Source organism: Equus przewalskii, chromosome 8, assembly GCF_037783145.1.
Source record: "Equus przewalskii isolate Varuska chromosome 8, EquPr2, whole genome shotgun sequence".
NCBI lineage: Eukaryota > Metazoa > Chordata > Mammalia > Perissodactyla > Equidae > Equus > Equus przewalskii.
The window spans coordinates 16,751,917-16,778,977 of NC_091838.1; the positions used below are offsets into that span (position 1 = coordinate 16,751,917).

Consider the following 27,061-nt stretch of genomic DNA (forward strand, 5'->3'; position numbering starts at 1 on the left):
TGCTAAAACTTTGGTTCATAACTTACTTAAGGTGTATATATATGTGTGTGTGTGTGTGTGTGTGTGTGTATGTAGTTGTTTTCCACAATGAAACACGAATTTCCATAGCTCAGTTTAAGCACTGATAATACCATCCTGATTACGCTCAGGAATTTTTCCTGTACAGGCTCATTATCTTTAGCTAAGAAGTTTTGCAAAATATAGTAATAAAATATCCACAAGCACAATAGTTTCTCTTTTACTCAGGTGGCAAACTTTGGGTTATTCTTTCAATCAAATGCCTGTGGTTTCTAAAAGGCGCTGAGATACAGCTGTAATGTACTATGCTAGAAACGGCAAGCTCTCTCAGAGCCTGCTCTGAGGCTCTGGCTTGGCCGTTTCCCCCAATAAGCCACGTATACTCACAACCAGTAGGCCATTCACCCCTCTTGCCAGTTGCTAGGCAGTTTCTGAGAGAAACCTGCGGAGGGACTGCTGTGTTTTTCAAACACACTGGGTCATACTACTATTGTCGTTTTGCATGTAGCACTCAGGGATCTTTAGCACATTTTAAATGACAATAATAGTGATAACAGTTGCCAAATCGTAGCTTCTGCTTGTACCCAAATCCACGGATGTTGGCTTTGCAGAGATGGGTTCTGTAAACATCAAAGACTCAAAGGAGACAAGAAGCCAGCATAGACATCTTGAAAAAGATAAACAGAAAGAACACCAGTAAGAGAGCCAAAGGAAGTTGAAAAACCAACAAATGTTTATAGTGTAGGCAAGCCACGACTGCAGCAGGGAAACTGCTCTGCCCCTAGGACTGAGGAAGATGACTGATGATGCCTTCTCTCCCTCAATGCAGAGTCTTAGACTCTGATTTCAGCAGCTGGCAATGGTTATTTCCTTATAACCAACCAAAGACTTACGTTTGGTTAGTTTAAGGAAAAAAAGGAAGATTAAAATGTTACAGAAGGACCAATTCTTAAGCCATTCCCTAAAGATTTTAGTTGTCTCTTCATCACTGGTAACTGAAGAAAAGGAATTTTTAAGGTAGATGTCTCCACACATTGAATAAAAAGACCCCAAATTGGTCATGCCTTAGTTTTCCTTCCTAAATAAGGGGAATTCTATGTCCCTTAATACCCTCTCCCACTCCCATATTGCTGCCTTTTATTCCATCCACCCACAGGAAGTCTACAGCCTCATTAAACTAGACTACTAAAGGTTGTTCAACAAATGAGCCCATGCTTGCCTCTCGCCTGAGATCCAGCTGTGCTTACAGGAACTGGGGACCTTGAAGTGCATTGATTTTGACCTTCTGCTTCCTAGAAACAGTGTGTGGGCCACCCACTCAGTCCAGTGTACTTAAAATCTTCACTCTGGAAATGACTTTCTCAGTCCCTTAAGTGCTATTGTGTCCCTGAAACTTCTGTCCTCTTTTCACTGCACACACTCTTGTTGGGTGATGATATGTACTGCCTTTATTTTTATTATGCTCTGTTTGACCATTTTTATGTTGCTGATGCTCAAAGTCTTGGATATGTGCCCAGTCTCTTTAAATTCAACACATCCCCAACTGAACTCCACATCTTCCTCTCCTTCTGAATACATTTCACTACCAGGTGTCTGGGCCCGAAATCTGACCATTTTCTGTAACACTCCCCACCCATCTTTAATCATCAACTATTTAAATTCCTCTCCTATCTATGCACTGCCCTCTCTCTAATGTTGATTACTGCAGTGTCCTCACCATTCCCCTGGCCTCTAGTCTTGTCCCTTTATGATCCATTTTCCCCACTGAAGCCAAACACTGTCTTTCTAAAATGTAAGTCTTACTATTCACTCACTCAAAACTCTTCCATGTGTCTCTCTTGCTTTCTGAATGTAATATATCGTAAAACAGCCTTTATCGTTTCATGCTAACAACTTCTCATCTCCATCGCTTGACAATACTGCGCATCTCTTACACTCCAGCCATACTCAATTGTTCATTTCACCTGATACACCGTGCTCTTCCTCATCTCTGGATATTTACACCTGCTGTTCTCTCAAAATACTCCTCGGCACCTTTCTCCATTACTATCCCTAATTCCCTTTGGCCTCCCCCAATTTTACCTGAATAATCTCTCTCATCCTTTAGATTGCAGGTTAACCAAGCCCCAAGATTCCTTATCTGCAACTAGATTGGATGTTCTTCATGTGTGGTCCCTTAGCATCCTGTACTTCACTCTTAAGCTCTATTGTAAACTACTGTTTATTTGTCAGTGTTATGCCCACACTAGCCACCTAGCTTCATGAATCAAAGGACCATGTATGTCCCACTACTGCCAAGTCCCCAGAGTCTAATATGGTATTAGATACATACAGTTTGACAAATACTTGTTGAATAAATGATAGATGAAGTGGGTTGGGGGGGCTTGACAGTCTCAGAGGCTTATGGGGGAGATATCTCCTTTTTTTAAAGAAATGAGGTAGAACAATATTCAGTTCATGAGATGTTTTTCTTCACTGTCTCTTAGTACCCTATAGTGACATCACACAACAGTCACAGTCCCTGCCTGTCTCATCCTTGGAGGCTCCACCCAAGGTGGACATTTTCCTGGGCTTTCAGTTAAAGGAAGAAAAACTCATTGCTTAAGGAAGTGTCTTGTAGGAGCTACAGTGCATCTAGGGTTAGATGAAAGATTTAAATTTGATTGGGGAAAACCACCATGAAGATCACGGTCATCCATTCTCTTGGTAGCTGGCCGCCCCTTCTCTTTGTTTTCTCTTTCTGAATAGTTCCTTTTGTGTTCTTCCTGCTGCCTCTTTGGCCTGACTCCTAAACTGAGCGGTTCCTTAGAGAAGCATCCAGAGGCTCTCTTCAGGCAATGTGATCCACTTTTATAGCTTTCATAAACCCACATATACATATGGATCTCAGATCTGTATCTTCGGCCCTACGCTTTGGCCCCAGTGTCTGCTGGACATTTCAGATCAAATGTCCTACAGGCAGCTCCATCTTCAGCAGCCAATTTCCCCTATTGTCCCTTCTGTTGTCCTATAGCCACCCCCACACCCAAGCCATAAACCTGGGAGGCACTCTTGACAATACCTTACCACCCCAATCTGTGTGCACATGATTCCACATGAGCTGACAATTCCAGCCCTCAAAAAGGTTTTGATTCCATCTGCTCCCCCACTTTTAGAATGTCCCACCACAGTTAAATCCTTAACAACTTTTGCCTTAATAAATCTAAATAAACCTTTATTATTATTTTTTAACTCCTGCAACAGCTTCCTGGCTGGTTTCCCCACTTCCAGGTTTGCCTGTTCCCTGTGTCTCCTTCTTCTGCCATTTTCCTCACAGCTGCCAGAGTTATCCTATCTATCTGACACTGTCACTCTCCTCTCTGCTGCTGAAAATCCTTCATAGCTCTCTTCAGCAGTGGCTCTCATTCTTGGTTATTGATTAGAATCAAGCAAAAAGATTTTTAATAAATACTGATGGCTAGGGTCCACCTCAAACCAACTGAATCTTAATCCCAGATAATAGGATTTAAGCATCTATGATTCTGATGAGCAACCAGAGTTGAAGATCACTGGATGGCACGTGTGATTTTTCCTAGCCCAGTCCATGCCCACTTCTCTGCCCCATCAGCTGCCGCATCATACCCTACTCTACATCCTCTAGTAATAAATACCATGCATTAATTCTTTTCATCCCTGTGCACACTCTGCCCACTCAGATTTCTATATTGGGTTCATTCTCTTGTTCCCACTAAGACCCTCCTATTTGTTTTTCTTGCTCAGTTGATTGCATCTCATCTTTATGGAACTACCTGAGTCATTATCTCTTCCGTGGAAACTTTTTTGACTTCTTGCCCACCCCACAACTCATCTTCTTCCAAGTTCAGATCCCAGATGTGTTCACAACTGCTCTTTGTGCTCCCATAGTAGCCCAGCTTGTAAATGTCTTCATCATTGCACACTCCCACATTTTATTTAAATTATCTGTTCATATGTATGTTTCCCCCACTAAACTGTGACACCCTTGAGAATAAGGGTCTGGCCTCCATATCCAGAAAGTCAGAGGTTACCAGCCAGGGACACCCAAAGGCCACGGCATGACTTAGAGCTCAAAGCCTTCTGTCCACAGTAGTGATTCTGGAGTGGGGAATCTGAGGAGCATTTCTAGAAGCCTTTTTTGTGTGGGGTTTTCAAGGTCTAACACTGCAATAACTCTGGAGCTGTGTTAAAAAAACTCAAAAGAGGCAAAATGAGTAATGGGAGCCAAGATGAGTGCCAAGAGATTCAGATTTTATATGTGACATTTGAAAGGATAGATAGGAAAGCAACCTGGAGAAATGTCCTGATTTGGGTTCTAGCTGTTTACTGGCCATGGTCTCTGTCCTTGGCCTCTGAAAGCGGTTATTGACAAAGAAGGGAGGGTGTACGTGTGTGCGACCTGTCTAGTTGGCATACAAAGATTTTCTCCTTGCCCAAACTCTAGCCAGGCTCCTCTGATCGCTCTTTTTGACCAGGCCTCAGTCTTGGCCTGCAAATACTGCAGACGCAGTACAAATGATTTCATCCGCCCCAACCCACTCCCACATTAAAAGACTCAAACAAACACAAATATAGTTTCTAACAGTCCAGGGAGCATCCCGAGGATGACAGCTCCAGCCCCCTTAAGTTCCTGTCTGGGAAAACGTAAGGCTGCCAAAAGAATTTACTGTTTGTTCCAGCCAACACCTGAAGATAGAGCCCCTGTCTCCAAGCCTCTGTGGGAGGACAGAAGTCAAACCTCAATAAGGCCCAGTTAGCAAACCCAGATGAGTTTCACATGGATCCACCCACTTCCTGCTCTGTACGAATTTCCACTTCACTGACTCCGCTCAAGCCCTGGCAATTCCGCATCCCTGCTCTCACTGTCCCTTCAAAACATCCAGTCAGCGCTGCAGGAACTGATGTTGAGTTCACTTCATGTGGCCCCCTCTCCTCTATTGCAATAGTTTATCACTGATTAAAATCTCTCCTTACCACTTTAATTAGCGTCTGGCTTTGTATGTCTTTGGTAGCATTTTCAGCAATATACACTCTGATATCCTGGGGGATCTAATACCTGAGGTTGATGTGGCACTTTGTACGGTGACTTCAGGAGAAGGTCAATGAACAAAAGGAGGACAAAAACTGACCCAGTGATGGTTGGAGAAAAGTACGGCTCAGATGAAGCCATTGGGGTGACACGTCTCAAAGAAAGACTATTCTTAACAGGGAAACATTTGGATCCTCGGCTGAACATTTTTGAAGATAATCTTCATAGTAAAGGTTTTTAAATAGAGGAGTATTCTGGTCCCATAAACTTACTCTCTTGACTTCTCTCTTTTCTGCTCAAAAATATACTGTTTTCTCAGCCTTTAATTTGTTTCTTCCTATAAAAAACAATAACTTTTAGGGCCAGCCCTAGTGGTTAAGTTTGGCGTGCTCTGCTTCAACAGTCCAGGTTCCATTCCTGGGCATGGACCTACACCACTCCTCTGTCAGTGGCCATGCTGTGGCAGCGGCTCACATAGGAAAAGAAGAAGGTTGGCAACAGGTGATAGCTCAGCGTGAATCTTCCACAGCAAAAAACCCCAAAAGCCAAAAAGCTATAACTTTTATGAAAGTTAGCCTTATGAGTTTCTATGCATACAAAAATGTTAATGTAAGAAAATTTAATATATTATTTGATTTAGGAATATGACTTCATTCTTACAATCAGAGTTTCCTTTAGTCTTTAGCCATGTTGTAGCCTTTAATGTTTATTTCTTTGACAGTTATACAGGCAGTTTTATAATTTAACCATATGCCTTAAAGGTTCAGAAAGCAAACTTTGATTAAGACAAATAAGATAAAACAGACAAAAGAGATACTCAAGAGATTTACTTAGACCCATTCACTTAGCATCAGTTTGCATTACACATTCCAAAAGCGAGCATATATCAAATTTAAAATGGATAATCTTAATTGGGTTCAATAATTGGATAACTGGTCAAACAATTTTCATTGCATATGCTTTGGGGCATGCATTTCATTCCTTATTGATCTGCTTTATTGAATTAACATCAATTGTTTTGATGGGAACAGGGAAGACAATCGGAGGAAGAAACAGTGGTAGAGAATATGTCTCTTGCTGCTGCGCAAAACACGTATGGCAGGTGATGATACCAAACAGCTGACTCGTAGAGAGACCTAAATGGCACATCTTGGCACATGTGGGTAAGTATAATGTTTGTTAATCTAAAAAATGAGAAAATATTATAAAAATATAAGAAGTAGAAAACCCTAGACAAGTTAAAATACAGAAAAGTTTTAAGCAAAGTTATTTGGATCAGGCAATATTTAACGTATCAAATAGTAATCTTAATAACTAGGTATAAAGTAATCTAAACCCAGGACACTAACCATGTCAAAAAGCAGCATCCTAACCACCCTGGAATCTTTTGCCAGTTAGTGTTCTCTGATGACACACTTAGGCACCCCCTGGTTATAAGAGTACTTGTTTGTTACTGATATTATAAAAATAACCATTCTCTAAATGATTACACATGGTAAATAAAATTAGAACTATACATAAAGATTTGAATAATTGCAATTTCTTTAAGGACCACTTGCAACTTCTTCTGCCTGCTTCACAGACCTGTAGGGGAGAAACAGAACAAAAGAAAATGTGCTTAATGATAGGTCTATAGTGTAGCGTATTTAAAAATATGATTAGGACGGCAAGGGGAAATATCCATTCTCCTAGAATTCTTTATTTTATGTGTTTTTTCTGCTTTGTACCTTAGTTATATTTAATATTTCTGATTCACCCACTAGACCATGAACACTTTGAAAGAAGAAATGCAATCCCCAAATTACTCTCAGGTCCTGAAAGAATCCTTTGCACATGGCATTTGCTCAATAAGTATTTGTTTGATGGAATAGAGGGAGAAGAGCAAGGGAGGAGGGGAGACAGGGAAGAAGGGAGTTTAGTTATCCTTGCACATACTTTTCCCTTTTCTGGAATGCTCTACTTATCCCAACCAACACAAGCTAACTCCTTTACCTGACCAACTCCTGTACTCCTTTGGGTCTTAGCCTTAAGTACCATTTTCTCTGGGCCCTTTGATTACTTGTCAAGGTAGTATTCTCCTGCTGCATGCACTTATCTCACCCTAATGCTTATATAACAATAATCACCAGCATTTTCTGTCAATAATGTTCTTACGTTGTGTTCAGAGTGTGACTTCATGATTTAGTAAGCTCGAGTCATCTACGATAGTGACATGTTATTCTCTGGCATAGTTCCTGATTCATTGTGGCCTTTATTAAATATGAATCACATGAATGATTTATTCATTTAGAGTTTTGAATTGAAGGGCAATATATCTGTGTGTCATACAAAGAACACTTGAACGACTAAAGAAGAGAATCACACGATCTTTGTGTTCCTACAACGGTAGAGTTACTATGTGGAAGAGAGATACAATTTTAGTCTGTGACACAAAAGGACAGAACCAGAAAGAAGGCAGCTATGAGGATTCAGATTTTGGAGCAAAATAAGAGAATAATTTCTTTTAAAGTAGGTTTTAAACATTTTTTACAATTTAAGCAACATATGTTTGTTTGTTTTTGTCACCAGGTTGTAAATTTCATCCTCAGGACTTATTTATTTTATAACTGGAAATTTGTACCTCTTGACCACCTTCACTCATTTTGCTCACTCCTACCTCTGGCAACCACCAATCTGTTCTCTGTATCTACGAGCTTGGTTTTTTTTTTAGATTCCACATATGAGATCATACAGTATTTGTCATTCTCTGTATGACATATTTCACTTAGTATAATGCCCTCAAGATTCATCCATGTTGTTGCAAACGGCAAGATTTCACTCTTTTTTATGGCTGAAAAATATGCCATTGTCTATGTATACCACATTTTCTTTATCCATTCATCCATCCATGGGCACTTAGGTTGTTTCCATGTCTTGGCTATTGTGAATAATGCTGTAGTGAACACAGCGGTGCAGATATCTTTTCAAGGTATTTTTGTTTGTAACTATCCAGACATTATTCTGCAGATGTAAATAAATGATTGTGTATGTGTCTATGCATTATATATAACCAAAAATGAATTATTTTTAATATTCTGTCTTCTGACTCACTTTATGTAACAGCATTGTAAAAATGTTTCCACATCAGAGTATATATAGATATAGATAGATGGATCCAGTTAATGTTAGTATAAATACATGTATATATGCAGTTAATATATATCTCATCCTTCATAATAGATGCACAATATTCCATTATGTAGATTGCTGTAATTTTTTAATCAATCTTCTTTTGTTGGTAATTAGTTTCCATTTTTTACATGTTTTCCATGTTTTATTATAAAACAGTTTCCATGTTTTATTATGAAACATGTGCAATGAACATACTAATACTCTGACAACCACACAGTGGTGCATTGCAGAAGTTATTTCTTTAGGTGATTTCTTAATATAGAATTACTGGGTCAATGAGCAATTAGAGCAGAACAAAATTGAATGAACGGCCACAGGAGGTAGTATATTTCCCATTCCTCAAGGTGCTCATGCAGAGGCTGGATGACCATTTGGTAGGGGTACTGCAGAGAAGAGACCAGCATTAGAAGAGAAGAGAAATAGATGGTTCTAAATTCCTTCTAATTTTGATATTCTGCCATTCTATGAGTGCTAAGGACAAATTCAACCCTTTGCTTCTCTCTGTGACACACTTGAGAGAAGACACTGTGAATTGCTTATCTTTATATATCCAGTTCATAGAATAGCCTCATGTCCATGGATGTGAAATTGTTCTGTGATGCTGTATCTCCAGGACATTTTTAATAGTGTCATAGAGCCCATGGTCTGCACAGTAGGGGCATATGTTTTCGTCTCACATATATCTAAAAGTGATTTTCCTGCCAAGGAGAAGGGGTTTAAAATCCCCACCCCACTTCCTCAGCATACAATGCAGACTCAATGAAGAGCCTGAGAGCCACAGAACAGCACAAAAAGAAAAAGGAAACATTGTATGGAATACTTGGAGGAAAATTTTCTTCTCATTATAGGTCATGAGGCTATGTATTAAAAAGAAAAATCTGAACTTTGAGCAGTTGTAGATAGTACCCACAATTACCTGACATTGATATTAAGTACCCTGAACAAACATACCAGAGTAGACCAGTGTAGGGCAAGAAGAGCACGGAACACAAAGAAGGAGATCAGCAGAACCTGCGCAACGAAAGAAAAAGAGATAATACGCTGGACCAGGAAAAAATACCTATTAAACATAATTTCCTAGTGGTGAAACCAACATCTAGTGAAAATTAATGGAAACTGACATCAAAACTACATTTCTAGTATATAGTGAGCTGCAATTACATTTAACTGTTCAATAGTGTGTATATTCTCATTCCATAATTCAGTCATTTTCAATTTAAACTTTTGCTGATTTTTGAATAAAATCTAGGGCAAAGTACACCTCCAGAGAGTGTTATGACTATATATGTGGACTGCAGGAAGAGCCCATATAAATCGCATTCATAATTCTTATGTCCAGCATGCATTAGGCAGGAAAGTAATGATGTACGGACTGCTAGCCCACACAGCTTATGCAAGATCGGATATATAGATGTCACGGTATTGTGATGCTGTAACATATGTAATTTACTGTCATCATCCCAAAGTTATTGTGAGCTTTACACGAAGTTTTTCATACACATACACATACACCGTATTTATAATACTGGCACATAACATTACAGGTTGAATGTAATTCCTCTGAATGCATCCCTGAGGCAGAAGAGCAGTGCCTAGTGGGACAGAGGGACATGAGCATTTTAGTTTAAAAGAGTGGGAAATAAAACAGAAGATAAGAGCAGAAGAAATATAGGAATCAAGGGAGATAATGCAACTCCGCATTTCTTGAAAAGGAAGGAAAGAGATTAAGTCTAAGTTTTCCAAAGAAGATCTCGGAATGCTAGTCCTGCAAGGTGTTAATATAGGTGGTCCACTAACAAATGGCTCTTGGGTCAAGGAAATTTGGACAACAACATTTCATATCTGCTTTTTGGCGGATCAAAAGACACCACAGCATATTAAAGGCTCTTAGAAATCTTACAATAAAGAAAATTATTTAATCTGATATTTATCAAAGTTATTTGCTAACAGATTTTTGTATAACATTTTTAAAGTTCTATAGACATCCATTGGTAAGTATTGCTTCAACTAGAGTGAATGAAGTATATCAATGCAACTGCTGCTTCACATAATTCAGCAGCAAAATAGAGAAAGCATGGGTTTTGTACACAGATAGACCTGAGTTCAAATTCTAGCTTCGCCTCTTTCTATATACATGACCTTGAGCAAGTCAGCATCACTCAGCATCCTCCACAAAGGATGATTATAAGGGAATCACCTGTGGAAGTATCATTAAGTAGTGGGAATTTGACAGATTTACGTTATTCTAATTTAGATGAAGAGGAACTACAAAGAGCATGTGGATCGAAGGTGGTGATTGTGTATGGAAAGTGGATGCTGAATAACACTAGAGAACTTGGTATGTTTTTAGAAATCCAATACATAGAAGAATTTTGAATAAAATAATGATGCATTCAAGTTCAAGTGTTCTTTACCACCCAAAGATATTAAAGATGCTGGTGGGGGTCAGACTCATGGCCAAGTGGTTAAGTTCGTGCACTCTGCTTCAGCAGCCCAGGGTTTCACCAGTTTGGATCCTGGGCAGAGACCTAGCACTGCTCACCAAGCCATGCTGAGGCAGCGTCCCACATAGCAGAGCCAGAAGGACCTACAACTAGAATATACAACTACGGACTGGGGGGCTTTGGGGAGAAGAAGAAAGAAAAAAACCCAGAAAATTGGCAACAGATGTTAGCTCAGGTGCCAATCTTAAAACAAAAAAGGGATGATGGCAAGAGAGCAGTTGAATTAATGCTCCATATTACTGGTTCTCAAATGTTAAGTGTATATTAGAATCAGCTGGAGAGCCTTTCAAAACACAGATTGCTGGACTCCACCATTAGAGTTTCTGACTAAGTAGATGTGAAGTGAGCCCAAGGAAATTGCATTTCTTACAAGTTCCCAAGAGATGCTGATGCTGATGCTGCCTGGTTTGTGGACCACACTTTGAGTATTACTGTCCTATGTAGCATGGACTTTAGGGTGAAGGATGAAGCCAGCTGTGGTCTGAGATACTTGAAGAAAAAGGAGTAGTGAAGTGTCTGGGCAACAAAACAAGATTAAGTGTAGGTTTAGTAGGATATAGAGAGTGTTAAGGGCAGGAAATTTGGGACAGAGAGCAGATTTTAGTAATCTAAGATTTTAGAGCTGGACCCTATTTCACGTTTGACAAGAAAAAAAGTACACTGCCTTAGAAGATCACTAGATTTGAGAAGGCCAAGGATATAAAATGGCAGGCCATTGGATCAATCACTGAAATGGGAGATAAAATCTCCTAATCATCAGAGTTGTGGAGGAGGGAAAACAATGAGCCACTTGTACGCACGCTTCATGAAAGAACAGAAGTGACTGGTAGGATACAGTGACAAGGAAAGAAACAAGACAGCAGGAGAAATGGCATAGGCCTAAAAAGGAGAATTTCAGGTAGGATGTTAATGCTATCTCATGGTGCTTGACACATGGAAAGAGAAAGAAGGAGCAACTTTTCTGGGGAAGGCTGAAAAAGAAGCAGTGTCTTCTTGGAACCATTTAAAATGAGATAGAAAAGGCATGGAGAGTGTTCTTTGAATAGCATTGAGGGACAATCAGTTTGCAAATCATACTCCAGGTCCAAAGGCACAGTGGAAAGATCTGGAAATATATCAACAGTAGTTAAGAATACAAATACGTGAGATTTTATTTTGATAGGGGCAGTGGGGCAAGGCAGAGGGGCCAAGGAGAACAAAAATAAAAGACAGAATTAACTAATTTCAAGTTTCTGGACTGAACTTTGGCATAACATTGTTCTTGTATGGCAACTCACTTAAGTGTCCAGCTTTCCACTGCCTCCCTCTGTGAAGCAGGACTATATACTGGGGAGATCCTGTTATTTCCCATACTCTTAGAAATGTAAGAAATGAAGCAGTTTTGGTGGGAGAAAGAACAAGCAAGCAAGAGAGTAGCCATAGAGTCTAGAAATAGAGATAATATTTTTGTTTAGGGACTAGAACTCTCTTCTTTTCTTCTTGAATGCTATAGGTACAGGTTTATCCAGTAGAAACAGCAACACAAATCACCCAAGGCAGTGCATCACCAAGGCGTGTATGGGCATTGATGTAAATGCTGTGTAAATGCACCATGTTCATTGCAACCCTGATTGAACTATCATTACTACAAAGGAACACCACATTGAACATATGAAATGTCATTGAACATATCATGTTTTGTTCTGCATACCAATAAACCATTTATTATATGTATTTGTTTACGTTTCTAGACATTGTGGCCTCCCTAAATAATCAGAAGATGGAGACCCAATCTTGGCCACTTTTCAAGTGACCTTCAAAAGTCACTTAATCAATTCAAACTAAATTTACTCATTCATTCAGTGAATATTTATTAAGTAAATAAACAGTATATGTATAAATATTTAATAAATAAATATGCATTGAACACTTACAATATAAAACAGAATATTAAGACTAAATTTTCCTTAATAGGTTAATTTTTGGAATTAAATATGTGAAGGAACTTATAAACTATAAAGCCTTATATAACTAGTAGAAATTTTCTGAAAATTATTTAAAATGTTAACAGATGGATAATCCTTTGTGTCCTAATATGAAGGAGAAATTTATGTTTGAGAATATACAGAAAAGCTATGTTTTTGGTCTGAAGAATGTTTAATTATACGAAAGTTGATATACAGTTTTGGGATATTTAGTCAACATTTCAAAACAAGTCATTCTGAAGAAATTTTGGCAGCATGCTTTGAGCAGTTGTTCTATTTTTAATAGCTTACTATGGGACTGAAAACATGCCTAACGTAATTACTAAATGTTATTTATTTTATTCTGTCAAAATTTTAATTTTTATGTTTATCATATATGCCTCCCTTAATTTTCTGGATGACTTTGCCTGTAGATAATAATTTGGAGCGTGGTGTAAATATAACTAAATCAAGTTGAAGTTTATATTAAAAGCAGATTTCCTACCCAAATGTATTACTGCTTGTTTCTTTATATGTCACTTTTCCTTATTTTCAAGTTTCGTGGTGTTTTCTTTATGATACAAACTCTTTCAGTGCTCAGTGAAAGAATTCCTTTCTTGATACCATCTATACGCATATTCCTGCCCCCTCCCTCCTTTTTTTAGTTTCTAGAGATGGAACGACAGTTCACAGTAGAACATACGGCCTCAGATTAAGTTAGAACGGAAATTGCACTTTTAATCATGTATCCTTGCAAAAGGATATTTAACAAATCTGAGTTTGTAAAATCAGAGTAATATCACCTACACATTAAGGAATTAAAAGAGATACTACATAGCACAAAACAACAAAAGTTTAATAAATGTCAGTCCTCTTCCATTTCCTCCTCTTTTAGAGACGCATGTATTTCTATGAGCCTTAAAATGTCAATTACAATATGCTTTAAAGAGAAATGGAATGCTATAATGCTAAATATATCCCCCCAAACAGACTTTGTGGTTCTATTTCATGTTAGTCTATGTGACCATTTTCCCAATTTATTATTAAATTATACATCTATTAGAATATAAGGTAACTCTCTCAGTGAAAAATATTTATTAGTCCACATTTTTGAAATTCTGTGCTTAGAACACCTATTATCTTCATATATCCACTTTATTATGCCTACACAAATAGTTTCCTCAGCCACAATGCCTATCTAAGGCTAAGATTTCTTGCTATAGCTTAATAATAAATATTCCATTACCTCCTGAAAGACTGTGCCAGGCAACTTTTAGCCTAGCTCAGACAATGGAAATATAGTATCTTCTGGAGGGAATAGTTTGTTCATTGATCTTATTCTTTACTTTGAGAAAAGTAAGCACTTAAGACTCAAGTAGGAAAAAAAAAAAAGAAGAATGAACGAATACGGTAGGTTGGGATCAATGATGGCACGGCTGCAGGTACCCTAATTGGTAGATGTGAGATGAACTCTTACTGCCTGGGAGAATATATAAGAGCACTGCATAAGACAACCACACCACTCCTGAGCCCTCCCAAGGGAGAGGTCTCTCTTTTTGCCCCAAATTTGGAGTGTAAAATCCTTCTCTCCTCTGCAGTGCTAAGGCATATTAGAGGCAGCAAGTTGAATGAAACAGCCATTGAATAATTAAGAAAAACAGAAAAATGAGCTGTAGCTTCACAAATGAAAAGAGAAATAATTCCTGGTTGTAAGTAAAAGGCAGAAAGTATTCCGCAGACAACCTTGGAGGAGAGCATTCCTCTTAATCTCCATGTGGTTAATCTATCTGCGATACTCAAAATCTGAGAATTAAGCAGCTGCAGATGCTTCTGAGTGTGAGCTCTTTCTGTGCAATTTAGTAGCCTGGGGACTACCAGCAAGAAGAAGGACTTTAGATGAGCAGCCAGATTCCTAGTTTTTTCCCACTCCATCACAGCTTCTGGAAAGAGGAAATTAGCCTCTCACTGAGATAATTAAATGACTCATGTGTAGCATCACAATAAAAAAGTGAGTCCATTAGTAAATTGCCATGAGAAACCAGCAAGTGTCTGGGAACAAATTCCATGCAAGAGTGAAAAAACAATGCCATTAATAATTCTATCAGTAAAGGTAAATAGAAACCTAATTATAAGCAAGTAACAGAAGTCTTTGTGGTATAGAAGATAAATTAATATTGTCGTTATCTTTTTTTGCATAAATAGAAACCATTTTACATGACACACGCTTACCCTAAAAGTAAAAACTTAGAATTAACTAATATTTACCAAGTACATATGATATGTCCAGCAGAAATTAAAGCCAAGAAAAATTTAATATTTTCTTACTCTAAACAAAATGCAATAATCCAAAAATGTGCTGATTCTGCCCAAATTTATTGATATATATTTGCGGTGAGAAATTTACCAGTAATTATTGGGTAAATTATTCATACAAAGCAGCCCACTAAAAACACAATAGTTGGATAAAATATTTTTAAAAGCCTGTGTAAAGACATCAGAGACCTATAAAAACAATAAGGTATTATATGGGCATATCCAGGAAAATAAGGAAATAAACAGAAATGAGCATGGAATTTGGGGACACGCTTTCTCTGAAGGTATCTATCAGTTACATAAAAAACTCCTGAGAGGCTTACAACCTAAAGAAGGATTGAAAAAGATTTCCAGGCTGGCAGGACAAAAATTGGAGCTCCAGTCTTACTGGGAAAGGTGACCTAAATAAATTCCCTAGGTTTTGGGTTGCTATACTGACAGGCCACACTGGAGGAGTAAGGGCAAAATGGAAATGTACCAGCCCTCTCAATGAATAAAGCCCAACATAAAAATCTTCTCTTTTTTTATTGAATTCAAGTAATCTAGGATTGCTAGTACTCCAGCACTTCTTCCAGAAGCAAAGTAAAATCCTTTCTGGAAGAAGTTAACATTGTCCTAGGTCTCAAATTATCTTCGCAATTTTTCATACACAATTTTAACACTTAATCAAAAATAAGCAGACATACATGGTGACAAGACCACATGAGCAAAAACCAAGAAAACACAACAGAGAATAGAAACAGATCCACAAGGAGTCAGATGAGGGACTTATCAAACATGGACTTTAAAATAATTATGCTTAATAGGAAAATGAAAGACAATATTTAGAACTTTTGGAAAGAACCAGAAACTGAAAAATGAACCCATGAAAATGCTAAAATAAAAAAAAATACAATAACTGAAATCTTGAAGTCAATATATGTGTTAAACAGCAGATCTGATAGCATTAAAAGGAGAAATAACAACCTTGAACATAGATCAGAATAAAATATCCAGAGTGATGGACAGAGACAAACAGATGGAAAATGGACGTGGGGCACACATTGAATACAGATAGAATGTCTAACATATGCTAATAGGTAGCTGTGGTAATTTCAAAACATAACGTCCAAACTCTTTTTTAACACTTTTCCCATCAGTCGGTAGAACCATGTCCCTTGACCTTGAATCTATAATCTGTGACTGCTTAGCCAAGAAAAGCAGTGGAAGTGGTGCAAGTTTCCAGACTCAGGTCTTCAGCAACAGAGAACTTCCACTTACTGTTTTTTGAGATACTCACTTTTATAAGCCAGATATAATAATGTGAGAAAGCCCACATATTCCCTGGAGAAATGCATGAGGAAAGGTCCACATAGAAAAAAATAAAGGTCTTTGACCTTCAGTCCTGAATGAGCTCTCAGCTAATAGCAACCACCAACATGCTAATCAGTGAGTTAGCCATCTTATAAGTGTATGCTCCAACCCCAGGTAAACCATCCAGCTGATGCTTCATGGAAAAGATTTCAGCCTTCTTTGTTGAGCCCTGTCCAAATTGCAGTATGTGACCAAAATGAGTGATTGTTGTTTTAAGCAACTAAAGTTTTGGGTGATTTGTTATGCAGCAATAGCTGACTAGAAAATAAGCCAAAAAAGACTTGAGAGAGAGAGAGAGAATATGGCACAATCCAAAGATGCCAAAGAAGTAAAAGCTATAGATTTAGAAGCATTTTCATCAGCCAAGTGTAATACAAAGAACCCAAGGTTAAGCTGAGAATAGCCACATTTAGATATATCACGGTAAGCTGCAAAATTAAAAGACAAAGTGAAAATCTTAAAAACATTTGAAGAAGTAACAATGAACTGACAGGTGACTTCTCAACACGATGGTATGATACCTTCCAAGTGTTGAAAGAAAAAAATTGTCTTGATTTTTATACCTAGCAAAAATATTCCTTAAGAATAAAGGAAAAATGAAGAAATTTCAAACAAAGATAATTCATCACCATCGATCACAAACTAAAATGAATATTAATTGGTGTTCTTTAGGCTGAATAAAGGTGATTCAAGTTGCAATCTCAGAGAGGTAGGAAGAATTGAATAGCAACAAATGGAGTAAAACTATAGGAAAATGTAAATGGATTCTCACAATATTTGACAATAATAATAATACCTATGGTGTTTAAAATACATGGGAAATTTAAATACATGGCAATACTAGAAAACAACTAAGGATGGAATTCTAAGTGAAAAGGATAAAAGGATCACTTAACATGAAGCTTTAATAAGTAAACAATACATGTTGCAATCTCAAGAGCAATCATTGAAAGAATATTAAGAGAGTATGTAAACTTCAAGTTAAAAGAGAATAAAAGAGCAATAAAAAAATCCAAATGAAGGCAAGAAGGGGAGAAATGGGAACATAACATAGTGGGAAAATTGAAGTATAAAGATAGTATATTCAAACCTGACTATAACAGTAAGTATATTACATATAAAATGACTAAATGAGTTAAATAAAAAAGATTGTTAAAATTGATTTTTAAAAAACCCACAACCTAATTATATGTTGTTTTGAAGAGACTTACCTGATACATGCGAATGCAAAAAGTTTGAAAAGTTAGAGAATAGAAAAACATACACCACACAAACACTAACCAAAAGAAAGCCAACATGGCAATAGGAATACCAAAGAACATAACTTTAAGGCAAAATAAACAGACAGGGAAAAGGAGGAATATTTTCTAATGATAAAAGATTCAATTCACCAGGAAGATACAATTCTAAATTTGTTTACACCAAACAGCATCAAAATTTATAAAGCAAGAATTAACATAAGTAAAAGAGAAACAGTCAAATCCATAGTCACAGTAGGACGTTTCAACACATCTTTTGGTAACTGATAGAACAACATCAAAAAATAATAATAATAATAATTCAGGAAGAATACGGAAGATTTGACCAACACAATCAACCAACTCTACCTAATGAACACATAAAGAAAACTCCACCCAAAAACCACAAAATACAGATTACCCATTTTTTTAAAGCACTTTGTGCTTCTAAATATTTGTTCAAACTGGCTATACCCTGGGTCATTAAGCAAGTCTCAACACATTTCAAATGATTTAAACCACCAATACAGAGCTTATTCTTCGACCAAACGAATGCAGGATGAAAATAAAGCTGGACTTAGAGGAAACGTTTAAACCTTAAACCCATATATCAGAAAAGAAGAAAAGCTAAAGATCAGTAAGGCAAGCATTCATCTTGTGCCACATATCTTCTATCTTCCTGCCAGATATACTCTTTGTTTTCAACATCCAACTCTTTGTCCCAGGTAACCAAGGTTCACGATATATATCAATAGAGCTCCAAGGTCCTCTACTTATAGTTAGGATTTGCTAATAGGGAGCCTCAGCTAAGACTGGAGGAATGGAAGAGGATAAATTTATCTTGCTTGGTTCCTTCCCTCATCTTAACCTGGTTTTGTTCCTTAATTGAAAGCCATTGTTCTTCATGAAGCAGCTGACTCTACATGACTCTTTCTCCCTCCACTTTGGATTTTGGTAACTGCTTCCTCATATTGTCCCTTCAGGCAAGCATCTTCAACTGCTATTGGCTTCAAATTATTGCCGTATTCCTTGTGATCTCTTTCATTTACATCTTTGTTAATAGTCCTTTGTAAACCCTCCTTGAATTATTCTGAATAAACTATTTGCTTTCTGTTAGGATACTGATGAATATACATCTAAAATGTAAGAAGAAAAAGAACAGAAGATAAATCCCAGAGGAAGTAGACAGAAATAAAATATATAAATAGTAAATCAATGAAATAAAAAACAAACATACAATGTAGAGGACCAACAAGCTAAACGTTGGTTTATTTGAAAGACCAATAAAATCTATAAACTTCTGACCAAAATAAAAGGAGAGAAGGCCCAAATAATCAATATCTAGAATAAAAAAGAGACATCTCTATAGAACTGGAACTCATTTTAAAAGCAATAAGAGCACATTATAAACACTTTATGCATTTGAAAATTCAAACAAAATGAGCAAATATCTGGAAACATACAACTTATCAAAACTGATACAAAAGGAAATAGAAAATCTGAGTATTTGTATAACTTGTTAAAGTTAAATTGCAGAATGCAATGCACTGACTTTTGAAAATTAGTCCACGGAATTAACCAAACTAACATAATAAATGAGAAAAACTGATATAAAAATGCATTAAAATGTTTGATAAATTTTGACATCCATTCATGATTAAAAAAAAATGGATTTAGAATGTAAGAAAATTTTCTTAATCTAAAAAAAGTATATATACCAAAAAACCTACAGCAAATATCATACTTAATGATGCAATATTGAAAGCTTTCCTTTTTAGATGAGGAATGAGACAACAATTTCCACCATAACCAAGATATTCTAAACCTTAGTGTTCAAAATGCATTAATATATTGTTAAATATACAGAAAAGCGAGGAAATGCTTACCTATAAGATAATTGCTTTTTGCAGATAGTGGTGAGTGAACAAGAGAGCAGATTCTAGGGCTATTTCTTAAACTGGATGGTGTGTCATGGGTGTTTACTTTGTCATTTATTTACTTAATTATACAGTTATTTTTTGTAAAGTTCTGCATATGTATATTTCACAATTTAAAAAAATAGTATTAAAAATGTTCCTTATTTTCTAATAGTTTGCAACAATTGTTTTGTCACTTACGAAAATGTATTAAAAATGTTTCTATGTCTAGAATTTTGTTTTGGTAGTTCATGAAAGGTTCATTCCGTCAACTGGCAATTGTTTTCTTGAAAATCATCGATAATATCCTCAATTTATCTGCAGTGGCACTGAATCTAGCTTCAGAAATAACTGCAATCTAATAAAAACATCTTCTTTGACTCCATTGCAAAATCAAATTTCCTCAGTTTTGTCAAAGCATTTTCTCACTTAAAATCCAATGTATTGAAACTTCACAATTAAGAACAGAATTTTCTGTCTTCAAACTTTTGCAATTATTTCATACATGTTCATCTTTTTCCCCACAATTAAAATAAAATGACCTTGAGGACAGAGACCGGATCTTACATATTCTGTGCTTTTCATAGTATCGTGGCTAGAGAGTTAATACCTATGTACTAAATAATATGCGTCTACAAATCAAATCAGATGCAAGAATTTTAGAAATATCCTTTAAGAAATACAATACTATTTTCATCAACCAATATATTAAAGCTAAAGTTACCCCTTCTTGAATTACACACAGAATTTAAGTTAAAAAATGCCTTGATATTTGGTAATTTGTCTAATAAATTTTAAAAATATGTCCCATGAATATTTATAAAGATGAATGCTCAAAGATATTCTTCACAGTATCATTTAGAAAAATAAAAACATTTGCTATAACTGTATGTTCAACCATAGAAGAGTGACTAAATAGATTGTGGTACATCCAGATAATGAAGTACTATGCATTTACTTTAAAAATCATAAATATATATAATAATATATATTATAAATATTGGACAACGTGGAAAATATTTAAAACGTAATGTTAAAGTCGTATTAGAAAACTGTACCCAGGATGCATATCATCACGTATTACTGTGTAGATGATTGCACAGATGATCTCAGGTGTGTACATGTGTGCGTACATGCCCGTATGTGAGAGAGACTGCACGTGAGAAATTTTTTATTTAATTTTGGGGAAAAAATCACCAAAATAATAACAGAAAACATCATCAAATGGTGATATTATGGGTTATTTTCGTTTTATTATTTTTCCAATTTTTTGAAAGATTCTCCCTCCAAACCAAAGCATCACATCTCCTCTTTCTATCAGGTAGATTCAAGTTGAGTATTAAGTAAACGACATCAGACAAAACTAATGTACAGTAAGGTCTGAATATGAATTTGTGTGGACTTAATCCTAACAACACTATAGACTACATTTGTGAAAGAGGTTGCTGGTTAACAGAAGGGACCTAGGAACTGGTGACATTTTAGGCAGAATGACAATAGGAATAGAAAAGAACTTGGGCACCTTGAGGCAGACAGTTCTGGCTAACAAGGAAGTCCCATGACCCTATCAGACAGCAGAGATAGTAGCCTTAAATTCTGACCAAGGCAGGAGTGGAACGTAAACCAGGGAAGCAGGCTGGCGGGAGACATTAGAAAGTAGTAAGGGCTGTGGCAAACCGGCGGGGATGGACATCATCTAATGCTGCTACGCGGCTCAGGCTAATGGTTGCTGCGCGGGGATGCAAACCTCGTATTGCCACATCTTTTGTTTTTCAAAGAAAAGAGTGTCTGGATTTTTTACTTGGTATCTCCTAACTTTTAAATGTTAGCTTAAGTTTATTTTTATGTTAAAATATTGTCCTAGCCAAATAAAGCATGTGTGCAGATAAATACAGCCCATAGGCTATTATTTCATAGTCTCTGGCCTTTAAATACTACTATATAGGGATAAACAAAGACTTCTTTGACAACATAGTGTTAGATGTGAAGTTGAACCCAGACATAGGCTTTTAATAAAAGCATTGTCATTCCAAAATAGCACAGTTTTTTCAAGAATTATACCTAAAATCAAGAATAAAATCTAAACAAGGAAAGAAAATGTATAAACACTGTCTCCTGGTCAATAAATTCCCCAAATATTCCTTCTCTGCATATACATTTATTTTTCAGCTAAAGATGCCTAATCTGAAGTCTTTCTTTTGGGTCTAAAACATGAACACCGAACCAAAAACAAAGCCAGGGAAAGCAGAAAAGCAGAATGTGCTAACCTCTGTAGAAATTTTCTTTGTTCCTGACCGCTGATCAACTAACTCAGCTAACAGCTGTGAAAAGTAATTGTCACTCCTTTGGCTTTCAGTCTCCTCACTTATAAAATTAAGGGCTTGGATGGATGGTATTAGAGATGTTTTCCATCTTTGAAATTTTATGTCTATTAGACTACCTATACAGTGAGAAGACAGTTACTCACACAAAATTTGCTATCGCTTTATAGGAAATGGTCATGCATGCTTTGTTTACTTCATTTTTTAATATAAATTGTATGTCCTTAAAGTGTAGAACGTGATGATTTGATATACATATACAGAGTGAAACGATTACTACAGTCAAGCTAATTAACATATCTCCTTACAGTTACCATTTTTTCTTTTTTTGGTACTGAGACAACCAGAAATCAATCTTAGCAAATTTCTAGTATTCAATATGGTATTATTCATCCTACATAACACCAACTATGAACCGTTTGACAAATATCTCCCTATTTCCCCAATGTCCCTGCTCCTGGTAACCACCACTCTACTGTTTGCTCTAGGTATTTGACCATTTTAGATTCCACATACAAGTGAGACCAAGCAGTTTTTTTCCTTTCTGTGTCTGGCTTATTTCACTCAGCATAATGTCCTCCAGGTTCATCCATGTTGCTGCACATGTCAAGATCTCCTTTTTTAAAGCTGATTATTATTCCATTGTATACATATACCTTTATCCTTTCATCCATTGACAGACACTTATGTTGTTCCATACATTGGCTACTGCGAATACTGCTTCAGTGAACACGGGAGCGTAGATATCTCTTCAAGATATTGACTTCATTTTCTTTGAGTATGTATCCAGAAGAGAAACTGTGGGTCATGTGATAGTTCTATTTTTAGTTTTTTGAGAAACATCCATACTGTTTTCCATAATTGCTATACCAATTTGCATTCCCACCAACAAAGTACAAGGCCTTCTTTTTTTTCCACATCCTCACCAACACTTGTTATTTTTTTGGTAATAGTCATCCCAAGAGTTGAGAAGTGATATCTCATTGCGTTTTTGATTCGCATTTCCGTGATGATTAGTGATGTTGAGCACCTTTTCATGTACTTGTTGGCCATTTGTGTGTCTTCTTTGGAAAAATGTCTACTGCCCATTTTTTAATTGGGTTATTTGGGGGGTTTTTTTTGCTATTGAGTTGTATGAGTTCCTTATATATTTTGTATATTAATCCCTTAACAGCTATGGTTTAATAAAAACTCTCAATAAAATGGGTATAAAGAAAATTTCTTCCACACAAGTATGGATATTTATAGAAATCTCACAGATAATCAATGAAGAAAAACTAAAAGTGTTTCCTCTGAGATCCAGCACAAGGCAAGTATCTGCCCACTCTCACTATTTCTATTCAACATAGTACAGGAATACTAGCAAGAACAATCAGACAATAAAAAGAAATAAAAAGGCATCTAAGTCAGAAAAGAAGAAAAATTATCACTGTTTGTAGACGACATGATCCTATATGCAGAAAATCTGGAGACTTCACACTTACACAAAAACCTGTTAGAACTAATAAACAAATTCAGTAAAGTTGCAGGATACAAAAGCAACATATAAAAATCAGTTGCATTTCTTTACACCAGCAATGATCTATTTGAAAAGGAAATCAAGAAAACACTTCCATTTACAATAGTATCAGAAGAATGAAATACTTAGGAATAAATTTAACCAAAGAGATGAAAGATTTGTACATTGAAAACTATACAACATTGATGAAAGAACTTGAAGTCACAAATAAATGGAAAGATATTCCATGCTCATGGGTTGAAAGAATTAATACTGCTAAAATGTCCATACAAAGCAATATACAGATTCAATGCAATTCCTATGAAAATTCTCATGGCATTATTCACAGAAATAGAAAATAATTCTAAAATTCTTATGGAACCACAAAAGACTCTGAATAGCCAAAGCAATCTTGAGAAAGATAAACAGAGTTGAAGGCATCACAATTTGTGATTTCAAATTATCTTACAAAGCTATGGTAATCAAAACAATATGGCACTGGCATAGAAATAGACACATAGAGCAATGTAACAGAATAGAGAACGCAGAATTAAATCCAAGCATATATAGTCAATTAATTTTCAACAAGGGTGTGAAGAATACATAATGGGGGAAGGATAGTCTCTTCAATAAATGATACTGGGAAAACCGTGTATCCACATGCAAAAGAATGAAATTGGGCCCTTATCTTACAACATACACCAAAATCAGCTCAAAATGTTTTAAAGACTTAAATGTAAGATCTGAAACTGTAGAACTCTTAGAAGAAAACATAGTGAAAAAGTTCCCTGACATTGGTATTGGCAACGATTTTTTGGATATGACATCAAAAGCTCAGGCAACAAAAGCAAAAATAAGCAAGTTACATCAAACTAAAAAGCTTCTACATAGTGAAAGAAACCATCAACAAAATGAAAAGGCAACTTACCAACTGGGAGACAATATTTGTAAACCTGATAAGGGAGCTAATATCAAAAATATATAAATCATGTGTGCTTTGGGACTTCAGGTAAGAGCTTACTCTAAAGTTGATTATGTTTATAGAATGAAAATTATAAGCTGGAGCTACATATATTTACTGATAGACTAGTAACTATACCCAATAATAATAGTTTTTTTTGGTGAGGAAGACTGGCCCTGAGCTAGCATCTGTTGCCAATCTTTCTTTGCTTGAGGAAGATTGTCACTGAGCTAACGTCTGTGCCAATCTCCCTCTATTTTGTATGTGGGATGCTGCCACAGTGTGGCTTGATGAGTCGTATGTAGGTTTATGCCCAGGATCCAAACCCGCGGACCCTAGGCCACAAAGCTGAGTACACGAACTTAACAACTATATCACTGGGTTGGTCCCAACAACAGAGATTTAAAAGGCATTTTCACAATGATTTATTCCTCCTCCTATAAGTTAGGCTGCACATAAGTTGGTCCATGTTTAACTTCTTTGCTTACTAAGGAAGATGTTTTTTAAAAAAAAGTTTGTCAGTCTTTCATAAATGGTATGTTTCAGGGAGATGATGATCTCTGTTTGAAATAGCACTAGTGTGCAGGTAGTTCAAAAACAAGTTTTCTTCTCATCAAGTTAAGAAATATATAAAAGGCCAAACACCTGGGCCTCCTCATTATCTGAGTTAGTGTTATCCAAAGCTATAAATATGAATGTTCTCATTAGTTTCTCCCTATGTAAAGATTTCCTCACTGTCTACTTTATCAATTTACATTTCTTATCCTTACAATTTGGACCCTCTCTGTTCTTTTCATGATTTACCTTTCCAGACTTATTTTTTTCTAATCTTGTGTAAGCGTGCAGTGTCTTTGCCAAACAGTATTAATTGCTATGTTCCCTGGGCCACTAAACATAAGCAATGCTCTTCCTGTCTTTGTGTTCTTGTCTACGCTGTTATTCTTGCTTGTACGACATTCTCACCCATCCCAGCCCTTCAAAATCCTACCCATCTCTCAGTTCAAACACCACTTTCCACATGTATATCTCTCTAAGCCCATGTACCTACTGCCGACTCAGAGTGGTATTTCCCTCCTTTGACTTCCTTAACATTCTATTTATCTCTTAAGAAATAGTATGCCTCCTGCTACAGATGTTTATGTACTTCTTTCTAACTTACTAGAGAAAAGACATCATAACCTTTTTTTTCCATCTCCCATGCCATAGAGCCCAACACATAGCAGCTTTTCATGCTATGTATGTTGACTTTTCAAGATCCATAAATACGATTGTGCTAAGGAGGTAATCCGGCCTATGAGGCATATGGCACTTATCGGAGAATCTTAACTAAATTCCTGGTTTAGGACAAAAATATCCAGGTGTGTTTAATTTGTGAAGGTGAAGCAGGTCAATGTTGCAAAATGAGCGAAGGGAAATCATGGAACAGTTTGTCTAGTGTGAACATGCTCAAGTTCTTGCAGTAAGTGAAAATATACAGAACAAAATCCATAGAGAATGAACCAATAGGCTTTACTTGCAGCCAGCAAATACAGCCTTCTCATTTGTGAAAGAGCTATCCCATCCGATATAAGGCTGCCCTAGAAATGAAAGCCATCAAGGTTAAAGAATGAACTAGATTTTTCTTCATTTTCTTTTCATTACTTTACTTTTTACTTTTAGGCCACACCTAGAGCAAGTATAAGAATATTCCAAGACAAACAAAAACTGTTTGGTAAAAGGATTAAAAACATGTGCTACTCATTTATAACTTTGATTTCTTAAAATAACAAAAAATTGAAGCATGCATCTCCTATTTTTAATTTTAAAGAATTCCACTCCATAAAATACTCTAATCCAAAGAATTCTGCATTGCAAAAGAATGGTTCAGCTGTCTTGTTTAAATGCAGCCTTCTCCGATATTTGTTATGAAATTTTCTGACTATTATTGCATGTGATGAGGAAGTTTTAATGAGCAAAGTAGACAGTCTGAAGTATGTAACCTTATATACTACTGAGCAACTTGACACATTTTTCTATTACACTTAATAATAGTTTATTTGGTGAGATTAAGTTTTATATGTTATTAAATCCTACACTTTAAATTTTTTCTATGAGCTTAGTAATCAAATGAACCATTCATAATATTAGAATTTTACACAGACATGGGAAACATTTCAAAGTAAAAATGCCACATGAATAATTCAGAGGTGTTTTGCCTCTAGAAATTGCAAAAACTTATTTATAAGCAAAATAATTCTCTATAATCAGTATTATCATGAAAAATTGCAATTTGACACTAGAATGTTTTGCTTTTAACAACATAATTAATGGTAATTATTAAGTTACCTTTATATTTATTGGATAAAGATCAATCCATGAATATTTATGACGATTCTGCTCCTGCCTCTACTACTAACTAGGTGACATGAACAAGCCCACAATCTCTTAGAGCATCAATTTCATCTTCACTAAATTGAGGGAATTGAGATTCAGAGAATTGGATTAGATTAGTCCTTCCTAAAATCCCAGGACACTTGTTCTTCCAGCAGTTAATAAGCATTCTGCAAATTATAGGCATTCTGCAAATTAGAAATTAATAAGCATTCCACAAAAAGAGCTCAAGTAAATATGCCAAAAAACCTGAGCCAAATAGAGTCCAGCAGATCTTGTTGCTGCAGGAGTACTCAGTGATTTTAGTATGTAAATATTTTAGAAGAGAGGCTGTAGCATTTCTTCAAGTCAACAATAGACAATATTTTCCCCCATTTCAAGCGAGGAGGCTGATTACACTTGATCTGTTCA

The 27,061-nt window shown here is 36.2% G+C and overlaps 1 protein-coding gene across 1 annotated transcript in view; it reads right to left on the minus strand.

Annotated features, from left to right (window-relative positions):
* Window positions 1–5,747: 5,747 nt before the first annotated feature.
* C8H8orf34 (chromosome 8 C8orf34 homolog) overlaps window positions 5,748–27,061 on the minus strand; it is a 370,490-nt gene continuing 349,176 nt past the window's right edge. Inside the window, 2 exon segments of the mRNA XM_008518734.2 lie at window positions 5,748–6,646; window positions 9,185–9,244. Coding sequence (XP_008516956.2) covers window positions 6,639–6,646; window positions 9,185–9,244 — 68 coding nt within the window. The 3' untranslated portion in view covers window positions 5,748–6,638.